General features: G+C 56.9%; 1 protein-coding gene across 4 annotated transcripts; it reads right to left on the minus strand.

Moving 5' to 3' along the window:
- Nucleotides 1-6131: 6131 nt before the first annotated feature.
- ADAMTSL5 (ADAMTS like 5) lies at nucleotides 6132-13190 on the minus strand. Of its 4 annotated transcripts, none has more exons than XM_043912716.1 (13): nucleotides 12958-13190; nucleotides 11815-12136; nucleotides 11353-11425; nucleotides 11154-11245; nucleotides 10859-10919; nucleotides 10606-10714; nucleotides 9146-9273; nucleotides 8738-8849; nucleotides 8324-8410; nucleotides 8034-8197; nucleotides 7639-7753; nucleotides 7494-7565; nucleotides 6132-7147 (listed from the first exon to the last, which is right to left on the minus strand). In XM_043912716.1, exons 2-13 carry the CDS (start codon nucleotides 11868-11870, stop codon nucleotides 6846-6848), a joined length of 1371 nt encoding a protein of 456 aa, XP_043768651.1. In that variant the 5' UTR covers nucleotides 11871-12136; nucleotides 12958-13190; the 3' UTR covers nucleotides 6132-6845. The 4 variants fall into 4 exon arrangements, with proteins under 4 accessions (XP_043768651.1, XP_043768653.1, XP_043768650.1 ...); XM_043912718.1 differs by having other exon boundaries at nucleotides 6132-7139; nucleotides 7639-7828; nucleotides 12958-13112; XM_043912715.1 differs by having other exon boundaries at nucleotides 7639-7828; nucleotides 12958-13112.
- Between the last annotated feature and the right edge of the window lie 144 nt (nucleotides 13191-13334).

Raw genomic sequence — 13334 nt, forward strand, 5'->3', positions numbered from 1 at the left:
CATCAGGGTCTTTTCCAATGAGTCAGCTCTTTGCATCCGGTAGCCAAAATATTGGAGCTTCAGCATCAGTTCTTCCAATGAATATTCAGGGTTGATTTCCTTTAGAAATGACTGGTTGGATCTCCTTGCAGTCCAAGGGGCTCTCAAGAGTCTTCTCCAGCACCACAATTGTGAGAGCATTCATTTTTTGGTGCTCAACCTTCTTTATGGTCCAACTCTCACATCCGTACATGACTACTAGGAAAACCATAGCTTTGACTGTATAGACCTTTGCCAGCAGAGTGATGTCTACTTTTTAATATACTGTCTAGGTTTATCATGGCTTTCCTTCCAAAGAGCAAGCATCTTTTAATATCATGGCTGCAGCCACTGTCCACAGTGATTTTGGAGCTCAAGAAAATAAAATTTGTCAGTGATTCCACTTTTTCCTCTTCTATTTGCCATGAAGTGATGGGACCAGATGCCACCAGGCAACCTTCAGCAGAGAGGCCGGGAGGCTGGCTGTGGACGTCTGCCTGGCCTCCTAGGAAATTGGGGGGCGGGAGCTGGGTAAGCAGGGACAGGACCCTCTACAACCTGCCTTTGGTTTCCTCTGTGAGGCCAGCGCCACCCTGATCATAAAAACAGGCAGAGACAGGTCAGGTAAGGAAGGTGATGTGCCTGTTGTGTGGATATAGGTGCAAACACATCTGAGCAAAAAGTAGCAAATCCAATCCAACCAGAGAGAAAGCCAGGACACCCTCCTTCTCCCACTTGTTAAAGTTCACATCCCTGGAAGCACAGCCTGAGTCGGAAGGTAGGGGGTGAGGGGAGCTGAGTGAGGCAGTGGTCTCAGGGGAGCCCCTGGAGCAGTTATTGCCTCCTTCTCATGAAAACTGTCTGTGATGGACAAGCCACCACCAACTGGGGACAGACTGGGCCTATAAGGAGGGAGAGGGATGATGTGTCCTGGGATTGCAGGGGGCTTCCCTGGTGATCTCCCACAAGGCGGCTGCAGCCACAGATGGAAGGACCATGGTGTCCCTCACAGTTTGCCCCCCACCAGAGCTCTGCACACCCCTGATTCTGGTCAGTCACACTTCTGGTGCAAGAGGAGTGTTAGGAGGAGAAACCAGGGACCCCAGTAGGGCGGTGGCTCCACGGCCAGCTCAGTGGTTCCCAACAGGGGATGTTCCTGTCCCGGGGCCACTGAGCCACGTCTGGAGATACTTGTTTGGCCATGCTACAAGGCTTGTGGGATCTCAGTTCCGCGGCCAGGGATGAAACCTGCCCCCTTGGCAGTAGATTTGTCTTTGTATGACAGCAAGTATCTCCCTGGAGATGCCCTCGAGGTTACGGCCCCCTTCTTGGGAGTGGGCTGGAGTCAGTGACCGACAGCTGTAGGGGCACAAAACATGGGCCCCTGGGCTCCTGGTGGGGTTGATTCAAGGTGGGGTACCTGCTTCAGGGGCTCCCCTGAGACCACCACATCGCTCAGCTTCCCCCGCTCCCCACCTTCTGACTCAGGCTGTGCTTCCAAGGACCTGAATTTTGAATGGCTGGGAGAGGGAGGGTGTTCTGTTTTTCTCTAACCAATACACCGCCAAGGAACTTCCCTGCAATCCCAGGACACATTATCCTCTTCCCTCTTGTCGGCCCAGTCTGCCTCCAGCTGGTGGGAGCTTCTCCACCACAGTTTTCACAAAAAGGAGGCAGTTCTGCACAGCCCCCAACCGGGCAGCCCTGAGTCCTCATCCTTGAGAATTCCAGCAAGGCAGGAGGAGGAGGCACGGCGTGAGAGCTACCAGTGAGCAGTGGGTCCAGTTCATTCAATCAACCTCTCAGCAAATGTTGAACACCTACTGTATGCCTGGCCTTGCTCCAGGAGCCAAAGGTAGAGTAACAACGCAGAGAAACTAAAACCCCTGCTCCTGAGAATTTGGGGAGGTCTCAGTTGACAGGATAAATGCATAACAGGTCAGAAAGAGTATCATGGGAGAATATACAGGGAGGAGCTACAGGGCTGGGGGCAGGAGCTGGAAGCATTGGAAAAGTGCCTCTCTGTGGCAGTGATTTTATGTGTGTGGGGGGGGGTGCCATGCAATGTGTCATGTGGGAGCTTAGTTCCCTGACCAGGGATTGAACCTGTGCCCCCTACAGTGGAAGCGCAGAGTCTTAGCCACTGGACTATGAGAGAAGTCCCTGGAAGTGACTTTTGAGTAGAGACATGAAGAAAGTGAGGGCACAAGTTTTGTGAACATGGGGGCAGGAGTGGGTCAGGCATGGGGGATGTGCAAAGGCCCTGAGGCAGGACCATGCTTGGTGGGTTAGAGGGAGAGCAGAGAGACCCATGTGCCTGGAACCGCGAGAGCCAGGGCAAGACAGGAGGTGGGTCTGGGGGTTGGGCCATGCAGGTCCCTGGAAGGTGTGGTGAGGACTTTGGCTTTTACTAGAGGGTGTTGGATTTGTTGGGAGGAAGGGATGAAGGCTAATTATTAATGAACCCCCACCCTACTGAGAAGTCCATGTTGGCTCTAGGGATGCAGATCTTATTATCTGCTTATCACTGGCCCAGGTGTTTGAGTTGGCGGTGTGACCTGGGTCTGGGGCAGGAGATGGGGCCTTGGCTCGCTCTGCACCTGGCCTTGCCCTGCCCCCCATGCCCCTTGAAGTTTGTCTCTGGGCCTTGCCTCTGCCACCACCCCATCAGCTCATCTGAGAGTACAGGTGAGCGGATACACACCTGTCTCCCAGGTGGAAGCACTGACATTTATTTAGCTCTTCAGACTTGTTTTTAATTTAAATGTATGGAAAAGTATAACCAGCAACTTTTGCTGGGGGCAAATAACACAACAGGACAGGCCCCACCCAGTCACTTCCCACCCAGGGAGCCCCCACCCTGCCGCGGTCCCCACTGTCATTGATGGTCACTTGCATCATGTCCATGATATCTTCTATCCCCTCCTGTCTGACTCAGACTCGCCCTGCTGCCGCGGGGAGTGACCTGGGTGTCATTCTTTGTCATTGGAGAGCATGTCATTTTGTAGAAAGGCCAGAGAATGATCTGGTCCCCTGATGACAGGCATTAAAGTTGTTTCCAGTCAGGGCTATTGTGACGACAGCTGCTCAGAACATTCTAGAAGCAGCCTTTGGTGAGTGGCGCTATCGACTCTCTTATCTGTCAGAGACTGCAGGGTGTGGGGTGGAGCTTCTGAGTCTCAGGGGCTGCTGCCACCAGTTACCACCAGTGAGGCAGCTTGGGACAACCAGAATTCTCCCTTTCACCATCTGGAGGCTGGAAGTCCAAGATCAAGGTGTCACTGGCCTGTGCTTCCTCTAGATGCCCCAGCGGAGGGTCCTTCCTCCCTCTTCCAGCTTCTGGGAGTCCCCAGACATCCCTGGTCTTGTGGCCACCTCCCTTGGTTCTCTGCCACTGTCTTCACACGGGTATCTTCTCTTTCTGTGCCTCCTCAAGGCGATTGGTTGTTGGATTTAGGGTTCACCCAGGTACTCCTTTGAGACCCTCAATTACATCACAAAGACCCTTTCCCCAAAGGTCCTGTTCACAGATTCTAGAGGGTAGGACACGAACATGATAATTCAACCTTGTACACGAGCATTACTTCAACTGTAGCAGAAATAGCCAAACTGTTTTCTCAGGTGGTCACACCATCCTAACCCCCATGCCCTCAACTAATGTGGGTGTGAGACAGTTCGGGGGTTGGGGGCAGCCCTTCAGCTGGATGTGTGTCCTCCTGTGGGCCAGCCAGATGGTACAGGGTCAGTGAGAGAGAAGTACAGCCAACAAGAGGCGTGATCTCTGCAGAGAATTCAAAACAGTAAGAAAAGCATCATACCCCCTTCCCCACAGCTGGCATGCTGCAAGATTGCCGAATACAATCTTTTTGTGGGGGGGGGAGGATGAATTAGCTGTTGTGATTACTACAGTTTTATTAACAGGAACGCAAGTTCCAAACTTGCCTGTTTTCATTCTTTGTGTGCTCAGTCGTGTCCAACTCTTTGTGGCCCCCTGGACTGTAGCCCACCAGGCTCCTCTGCCCATGGAATTTTTCAGGCAAGAATACTGGGGTGCGGTGCCATTTCCTTTTCCAGGGGATCTTCCCAACCCAGGGATAGAACCTGCATCTCTTACGTCTCCTGCACTTGCAGCTGCCTTCTTTACCATTAGCACCACCTGGGAAGCCCCATAATAGCTCCTTATTTGTCTCAAATCTGCTAGATGAAGTCCAGATAGCTTCAATATTAGCCTCAAAATATTACTAGGAAGTTTAAGTCCCAAGAACTTAGCTTTAAGTGACACAGAACCAAAGACCAAGGAGTTGTTATTGTTTAGTCATTAAGTCATGTCTGACTTTCCGTGACCCCACACACTGTAGCCTCCCCAGCTCCTCTGTCCCTCGGATTTCCCAGGCAAGAATGCTGGAGTGGGTTATCATTTCCTTCTCCAGTTTTCACCCTTTATCCTTTAATAAACATTGCCTCCTGCGGGAAGTCCATTTGAAGAATTCCCAGCACAGGAGGCTTGAGTGGACTCAGTTGTGCATGCCTCCCTGGAGAGGGAGTTTCCGTCTGTAAGCACCTGTGGTCCCTCCGGGCAGCGATCCAGTCACTAACCCAAGTGGACCCAGTCAATAATAAACCCGAGGATGGTAAAGACTCAAAGAAACAGATCTTGAGTCACTCATTTCCTTTGTTGCATGTAACCACCTGGCCTTTTTTATTCATGTTTAAAAGGAAAGAGTCAAAGCGGTGTGGAACTTTTGCTGGGCAAGCGCTAATGCTAGTTTGGATCAACGTTGCTGATTCAAGTATCTTTAAAATTGCAATGTGTTCTCTCTTTAAATGGCTCCATCGATCCCTGGTTACATGGTCATTTCCGGAAACAACGTTGCCGCCTGAAAGAGTGGCTTCGGGAAGTCGCGGCTGGTGGGGTCACAGGCCATGCCGTCTGCTAGTGAACCCTGCACTGGCGTCTTTCTCCCCCCACCCCCAAACCACCCCGGGGCAGGCTCCTCGCCCTGGTCAACCGGTCCAGCTAGCTGGGGAGTAGATGGCAGCGCTAACCCGCAGAGCTCCGGGGAGGAGGAAGCCAGAGACTCAACTTCCCCGATCCATCCCCGCACTGCAATGAAGCACAGGGACCCTTGGGGACTGCAGGTAACACCCGGAGCGCTGAATCCCTTCTTCCCCATCCTGCCTCCAGGGGGCGCGCGGGCACCACGCCTCCCTCCAGAGCTGCGACCCGCTCGGCCTCGCGGGGTTGGGGGGTGGGCGGTCCTGAGATTCTCCGGCTTCATCACTTTGCAGAATGAACAGGCGTGGGCTGCCCCAGGAGCTGCTGGTCCCAGGCGTACAGTAGGCGCTCAATAAATAGTCTTTGGAGGAACGCACGAGTGAACCGAAGGGGTAGGGCAGGAGTCCCAAAGGGTGTGGTTCCCATGGTCAGGGCTGAGTGGGGCTGAAAGGGTATGCACAGGTGGGGAAACTGAGGCCCAGAGAGCTGCAGGGCTTGACCGGAGGTCACCCACAAGGTCAAGGGTTGAGTCCACTGAGACCTGCATGACCTGAACCCCTTGCACACTCCCACCATCCTGCGCCCCAGAGGAAAACAACCACAGACGGTACAGATGAGCAGATTGTCTCATATGATGGCATGAGCCACCCCACTCAGGGTGGGGAGGCAGAAGGAGAGGTTTGTTTGCTGGTGCCCCGCAGACACTTCCAATCCACATGACCTAGGCCTACCCTCCTGGCTCTAGAGTCTATGAGGAGACCACATCCAGAACACATGAGGACAGGGCACAGGCTGAAGGTGGGGCACTGACCTGCCTACTCTGCTGGAGGGGTCCCCCCCCCCGAATTGGCCTGAGAGGTATGTGTGGCCCCAAGGGGCATGGGGACAGGATTGGGACCTAAGAAACCCCCCACCTTCCCTTATCATCTATTTCCTGTCATCACCGTCCTCCCAGGACCTCCCTCAGTCATGCTGGAGGGAGTTGGGGGCTGGAGCAGGAGGAGGAGGGGCAAAGTGCACATGATCACATGTGCACACGGGGGTTGGGGGGGGGGGCAGTGAGCATGATTGTGGATCTGACTACCAGCGCATTCCAAAGTGTCTGCGGCCAAGTGTGTGTAACTGGGCTTGTTTTTTTATTTTTTAAAAAAACAGCTCTTGTAAAAATTAAATAGGAATAAAAAAAGGGGTGAACAGGAGGGTTGCCTGGAGGAAAGCCCACCCCACCCTCAAATTGCTGAAGCTGTTAAGATTATCTGTGAACTTCCTGGTAGCAAGGGCAAAAGGGGAAATTGGTATGTTACAGTGCCTGGGTAGGCATGTTTTCTGGGGGTCATGCCTGTTTGTGACAGTGTCTCTGAAAATATGAGAGTGCGTGTGTAAGTAGCAGCCTGAAAGGAGAGAGTGTCGGGGGTTAAACAGTGATGAACTTCCTGGTAGGCAGGACAAGAGGGAAAACCATTACCACGTCTCTTTAGGCATGTTTTCCTGGGACCAGGCTTGTGTGTGACAATGTCTCTGAGCACATGAGTGTGAAGCAAGGGGAATAAAAGCAGACACAAATTCTCTGGGTGTAGAACAGCTATGCATTTCCTGGCAGCCAAGGTGAGAGACGAAACCAGAATTAAAAGTCTGTTCATTGAGTCCTCACCAGTGTGGACCTGCTGGTGACAGTGGCTCTGAAGGTAGGGGTATCTGAGTGTGATGATGGGAGTCATAGAGCTGCAGGTGGAAGACAAACAGTTCCTAGCTCCCTGGAAGCTATGGAAAGAGGAGACATATGCTGACTTAGACTAGTCACCCATGTGTGGCCAAGGTCTTGTCTGGCGTCTCAGAGAGGGCAGTGCCGTGCAGCCAGGCGCACGCGACTGTCCTCGGCGGGGCTCCAGAGCCGGGCATAGCCAGCATGGGGGAGAAGCAGCCGGTCCTGGGTGCCATCAGGGCTAATGAGGCGCCGGGCAGCCAGCAGGTAGTCCCGATGGAGGGCCAGCGGGGGGCAAGGGCAGCGGCTTGGAGCCCACACGTACTCCAGGGCCCTCAGTGGGGAGCGGTTCTTGTAGATGAGCTGCACGCGCACCTCATAGCGGGTCTCCTGGGCCTGGCGGACGCGGCCCAGCACGTGGGCCTGGAACACTGTGGGTGGGACCATGCTGAGCCCTGCTGGACAGGGCCTGGGTCCCAACCATGTACCCATTGCAAAATGACAGAACTGGGGGTCAGGTGGGGCAATGGAGGCTCTTGGGGACTGTGGTCAGCTGTGGCCTGGGGTCAAGGTCAGCTTAGGGAACAATGAGGGGTCAGGAGTCAGATTAGGGCAAAGGATCAGATCAGGGAGTCAAATTAGGGTCAGAACGGGTCAAGTTGTAGTCAGGTCAAGGAGTGAAGGGTAAGGTTGGACCAGGGTTAGAGGTCAGCAGGACAGGGGTCAAGTTCAGGTCAATTGGGGGCCAGGTGAGGGATGGGGTCAGGGACCTCTCACCGAAGTCACTGCCGCAATAGTGGAGCAACCGGTGGGCACGACCGCGGGTGTCCGGGCAGGGTGGACAGGGCTCTGCAGGGGCAGTGCGGTCAGGGGTGCGGGCCTTGCCCCTGCTGGCCCCCCACCCAGGCTGTCCCCAGCTCACCTGGAGTGGGGATCGGGGTCCTTGGAGGGATGACAGTGGGGGACTCAAGGGGCTGAGGGTCTACCTCCCGAGGCTGAGGCTGCCGCGGGGACCAGCCCAAGACCTGAGCCTGCGCCTGGAAGGGGCCATAGCGCTCCCGAGGGAGCCAGAACTCGAATTCAATGCCTGGGTTGGGCTCCTGCAGGAGGACCTGGGGCGGGGGCGGGGCGGGGAGAGTGTTACACACTAGGGAACTGCACTAGGACCTGATAGCCGGCCACTCCCCCCACGCACACTCTACCCAGCCTCCTCCCTCTGACCGGTAGTCCCCAGCCTTCCCCCTCTGACCACTGCTCCCCCCCAGATTCTTTGACCCCATCCCCAACGCCCAGCCGCCCTCTCAGGCCCACCCCCACCTGCAGGAGCAGGTCTTCGGAGGTGGGCCCGGCGGCGCGCAGTGTCTCCTCCGGCCCTGTGGCGCGGGTGTAAATCACGCGGGTGCCCGCTGCCTCGTAGGTCCCGGCCGGGCTGACCGCCCAGTTCCCGTTGAGCACGTAGCGCCCGTCTCCCCCCATCAGCGCTGCAAGAGAAGGGTCAGCCCAGGCTCCCTAGAAATGACCTTGCCCACCTCCCCGACCCTGCCATCTCCCTCCCCGCGGGATTCGGGGGGCCAGCGCGGCGCCTCCTCCCTCGGACCCTGCGATACCCAGGTGGTTCCGGCTCCGGTGGGCGGCGCGGATGTGTCTGGCGCCCTCGGGGATCAGGGTCACGTTCCAGTACCCAGCGAAGGCACCTGGGCGGGAGGGAAGGAAGGTGTTGGGGAGCAGCTAGGGTGTATTTGAAGGATGGTTTGAGGGTTAAGTGAGATGCTGCGGTAAGGAGATTAGCCAAGGCCCTGGTCCTCCGAAGACCAGTACTAACAGATGGGTTGGAGTTAGGATTATTACCACCGTTTAAGTGCGGAAGCAAAAGAGTTAAACCCATGTCTGTTCAGGGAAGGGCGGAATAATCTGGCAAAGACCAATCAGAATGATGGGGGGGGCGGAGACTGTCCAATCAGCGCGGCACATTAAGGACAAAAAGGGCTCTGGGAGAACTCGAGGACGGGGCAGGCGGTCACCGGCGTCGCGGAACACGCGCTGTACGAAGAGGCACGAGTCGTTGGCGCCGCCGCAGCGGCCGCAGCGGTCTTCGCGGGCGTCGGAGCCCAGCAAACCGTCACAGCCGGCACTCTAAAGGGGTGGGGTGGATACGCGCGCCGTCAGACGGTCCCCGCTCGCCTAGGCCATCAAAGGGGCGGGACCCTGGAAGAAGGGTGAATCAAGAACTAAAAGGATGGAGCCTTGGGGGCAGGTCCTCGTGGGAGGAGGCTGGGGATGGAGTCTAGTGATAGATGGGGCAGGGGAGGGCGTGGACTTGATATGCCCAGGTTTGGAGGCGTGGTATGGAGGGAAGAGGCGGGGTGGAATTTAGGGGGGCGGGGCCTTGTTGGAAATGGGCGGGGTGGGGCGGGGCCTGGAATCCTCACGAGGCAGCGGCCAGCCACGCAGAGTCCCTGGGCGCCCGGACTGCAGGGGGTACCGTCCAGCACGCGACCGAAGCTGTGATAGAAGTCGTGCCCCGCGGCTAGGCAGTTGAGGTCGCACTGGTTGGGTGCTGGGGATGCGAGAAGTCGGCGGGCGTGTGGGGGGATTTATATTTGAATTCCAGCTCCCTCCTTGCCAGTCTTCCCCAGGCAGCCATCCCCTTGGGCATATGAGGCTCAGAGACTCAGCCAAAGCCACAAATGGAGGCTGAGGCAGAGCACGGACTGGACCTTAGGCATTCTGCTTCCTGCTCCCTGGGATTGTCCCAGACTCATATACTGGGCCAGAATGTATTCATTCGTTCATTCATTCATTCATGTTAAGTCCTAGTACTAGGGACCCATTATTAACGTCATCTGAAGAAGGAAATGGCAACCCATTCCAGTATTCTTGCCTGGAAAATTCCATGGACAGAGGAGCCTGGCTGGCGGGCTACAGTCCATGGGGCTGCAAAGAGTCAGACACGACTGAGCATGCACACACAATATCAACGTCATTACCTAGTCTTCACTCATTCTTTAATATATTCATTCCACAAACAGTCATCAAGCACATTTCCCAGACAATGTTCTAGGCTCTGGGTAGAGTGGTGGGCAGAACTCATTCAGCACTTGGACCCTGCACCCAGCAGGTGCTCAATAAAAAGTATTTACTCAGTGCTGAGCCCTGCATATCCTGAGTATGTTGCTGTCCCTCCCTGGGACTCTGTTTCCCCCTCTGCCTGGCAGCGGGGCACAATGGATAGTCTGATCACACCCACAGGCTCACAGCCCCGATCCCTGCCCCCTCACCCCACCCCCGCTCAAACTCCCTCCATCTCCCAACTTCCTGAGGCTGGCTGGCAGACCCTGCCTGGAATGGAGCCTAAGCTGGCCCTGGCGGGCCTCTGTGGGGGTGAGATCATGGCAAGTTTCCTCCAATTCTTAGGGTGAAGGGAAAAAAAAAAAAACCCATGAGGTTGACGGTTGGAACTTTCTCCATTCCAGGATTTTCTTATCTGTGTCTACCCCCACCGTGGCGTCTGAAGCTGCCTGTTTCCCTTAAATCTGGAGGCGCGCTGCCCTGGGCACACAGTTATATAACTCGCTATTTTCAGCTCAACAACATTTCCTGCTACTGGTATAAGTTTGAGAACTCTTGGCCTCTGGATACAGCTCCCAGTAAATCCTCAGCTTGGTGTTCAACCCTGTGCAGAATAGACCCTTCCTCCTTCTGCCCCTGCTTCACAACTCCCACATGCTTTCTCGGCTTCACTTCACCAACTCCTACATATCCTGCAAAGCCCCAGTGCTAATGCCCCCTTCTTGCAACCCTCCAAGTTCCTCTTCCTTTTTAGAAGCTAACTTTTTCTGGCCAGTTTTGAGTTGTTCCCTCTGGACTAACAGGAGGCTGGGCTACTCACCACCATAGAAGGGCACCCATTGGTAGGTCTTCTGGGTGCCTAGGATGGGGTGGCCATTGTAGAGGGCACATTGGAGGTCTCGAAATGGCATGGCCCCTGGGGGACAGTCCTGGGGACAGAGATGGGTGCAGCAGAGGCTGGGACAGCCCCTAGAGCACCTGGTATGGTGGTAAGCATATTTGGGGGCTTGAGCAGGGAAGCAGGAGGGCTTCGGGGAGAACCGAGTTTAAGAGATGGGGTGGGTAGTACATACAGGCTGCTGGCAGAGGCGGTACTCATGGGTGTCCCCCCAGCACAGTTCTTCCCTTGGAAACCTATGAGGAGCAAGGGGGCCAGACTGTTGTCAGCACCTCCGGGAACCCCCTTCCCCAAAACCAGCCTGCCCATCAGTCTACCCTCGCCAACCCCACCCACATTCCAGCTGGATCAGTGGGATTAAAAGTCACAGCATGTGTGGGCAGGCCAAGGGTGCGGCCAGGGGCTGGGCTGGGCTGGCAGGAGAGGAGGGGCAAGGACCCCCCTCCCATTCCACTGGGCAGCCTCCTCACCGGATACATCTCCGGCTGCGCACTGAGAGCCCTCGCCCGCAAGAGCTGGAACAGCGACTCCAGGAACCCCATGGCGTCCACTCACCTGGACCCTACTTGGGGAGAGAGAGTCACAGTCAGCCTGGACGGGAGGCTGGCTAATCCCATGCGGCAGCCGCCTCCCCATCCCTGCTGCCCCAGGGCCTATGTCCCCTTTTACCTGAGCGTTGCCCTCCAAACCACAATTCAGGAAGGTCCACAGCAGAAGCAAGAGGTTCCAGAGGGAGCGGGGTCTGGGGGGGCAGAGGGTGCATGGAAGTGGGGGTGCCAGCAGGCCAGGGGTTGAACCCCAGCTCTACCCCGACTGTCTGATTTCAGACAGTATCTCAACCTCTCTGAGCTTCCCTTCTCATCTCTGAAAAATGAAGTCATAATAGAGCCCACCTAATAGAAAAGTTTTGAGGGCTCCGTCAAATTAGGTGAGAAAAATGGGAGGCACAGAGCCTGGTATGGGGAAGGAAAACATAAAAATTATTATTATTGGTTGTTTATTGTCATGATGCACACAGTAGGTGCTTATTTAGTGTCTCATCATGGAAAGAATCATTCATTTCAGGGATGTGCACGGGTCTCTCTAGGGTCCCAGGTCCTTCCCCAGTCTCCCCACCATCTTTGCACTTACCTTCTGGTATAGCCGGGGGCCAGGTGCTCCTCTTTCTCTGGCCTCAGTTTCCCCATTTGTGTAATGGGGACCAGCTCAGTTCTGTCCAGTATTCTATGAGACCTTGCAGAGGGTGTGGCTGGTGGGAGCTGGAGCTGGTGCCCGGCAGAGGCACCCCCTCACAGGCAGGCCCCCAGCCTCCAGGGCTCCCTCAGCTCCCAGATGTGAGACAGCAGGGAGCTCCTGGATGGGGTAAGGGGCAGGGAGGGGTGACCTGGCCCTGGTCCAGTGGGTGCCTCATGGCCTCATGTGCGGAGGGTGTGGGATGGAGCCCCCGAGCTGCCTGCAAGAGGGAAAGGGGCGGCCAGTAAGGATGATGGAGGGAAGAGGGAGGCAGCTGCGTGGGGGTAGGGGAGGGGGTGGCAGAGAGACTTTGCCTCCTTGGGCCTCAGTTTCCTTATTTGTCAGGGAAGGATGGAGTCATTTGTCATCCCCACCCTCCACATGACCACAGTACTGGATGAGGAAGGGGAGGGAAGCAGCCACCTAGTGAGTCCTTTCTCGGGCCAGGGCCATGGCACCCGGCAGCCAGCAATGCCCAGAGGACACACAGGACGTTGGAGGCCTGCAGCCTGGAGGTCCTGGCGCTGGGTGGGGCAGGCCAGCCCACTAGACCAGCCTGAGCCCGTTTCCCTGGTTATCCAGTTCTCCTGGCTCAGAAACACTGAGGAACTGGGCGGGGGGGCAACCCCGGGGTGGGACCCCGTCTGATCAGAGCCCTGTGACTCGCTGCATCTCTAAACCCCAGCCCTGGCTGGCTTAGGCAGCAGGAAAAAGTCCGGGCTGGGGAGCAGAGGGAGGGGGAGGGGGCTGGCCCTTCTGACAACTGCTTCCCACTTAGCACTGGCTTGTTGCGGTGGGGGGGTCTAGGTGATGGAACATGAGGGGCCAGAAGGACCACCGTTCCCACTCTCCAGGGTTCCCTACCCGAGGAGTCGCACGGTGGGTACAATCTCAGGGCATCCACGCCTCCGGGCCTCAGTTTCCCCAGGAGGAAGTGGCTTCCTCCCACTCTATGGATGGCTGCCTCATCCCCCAACCCCAGCTTTGGGTGGGGGAGAAGACGCTGGCCGCGATAGTGGGGGGATAGAAAGAGGGACTTACCGGCTACGCAAAGCCCAGGCGGCTCGTCCTGGCTCCCCGGGCGGCCCCTGGGCGAGCGGAAGCGGCGGGGCCCGCGAGGAGGGGCGGGGGGAGCCCGGCGCGGCCCCTCCCACCCGGCCTCCCAGGGCGCGCCCCGGCCGGGGTCCGGAGGGGCTGCGGCGCCGTGCGCCCCCGCGCGGCCGTTGCGCGCCCGGGCACCGATCTGCGGCAGGGGACTGCCCTGCACGAGCAGTGCCCCCCCCACTCCCCCCCGGGGCTGCGGCCTGGTGTCCGACCGTCCGCGTCCCGGTGACCTTGGGAAGCCCAGGGCGGGGGAGCCACGCGGGGACTGACCCCCACCTCGGGGCTGCTATTCCGGGCGCCACGCTCAGGGCCCG

This window comes from Cervus elaphus, chromosome 9 (genome assembly GCF_910594005.1).
Source record: "Cervus elaphus chromosome 9, mCerEla1.1, whole genome shotgun sequence".
Taxonomy (NCBI): domain Eukaryota; kingdom Metazoa; phylum Chordata; class Mammalia; order Artiodactyla; family Cervidae; genus Cervus; species Cervus elaphus.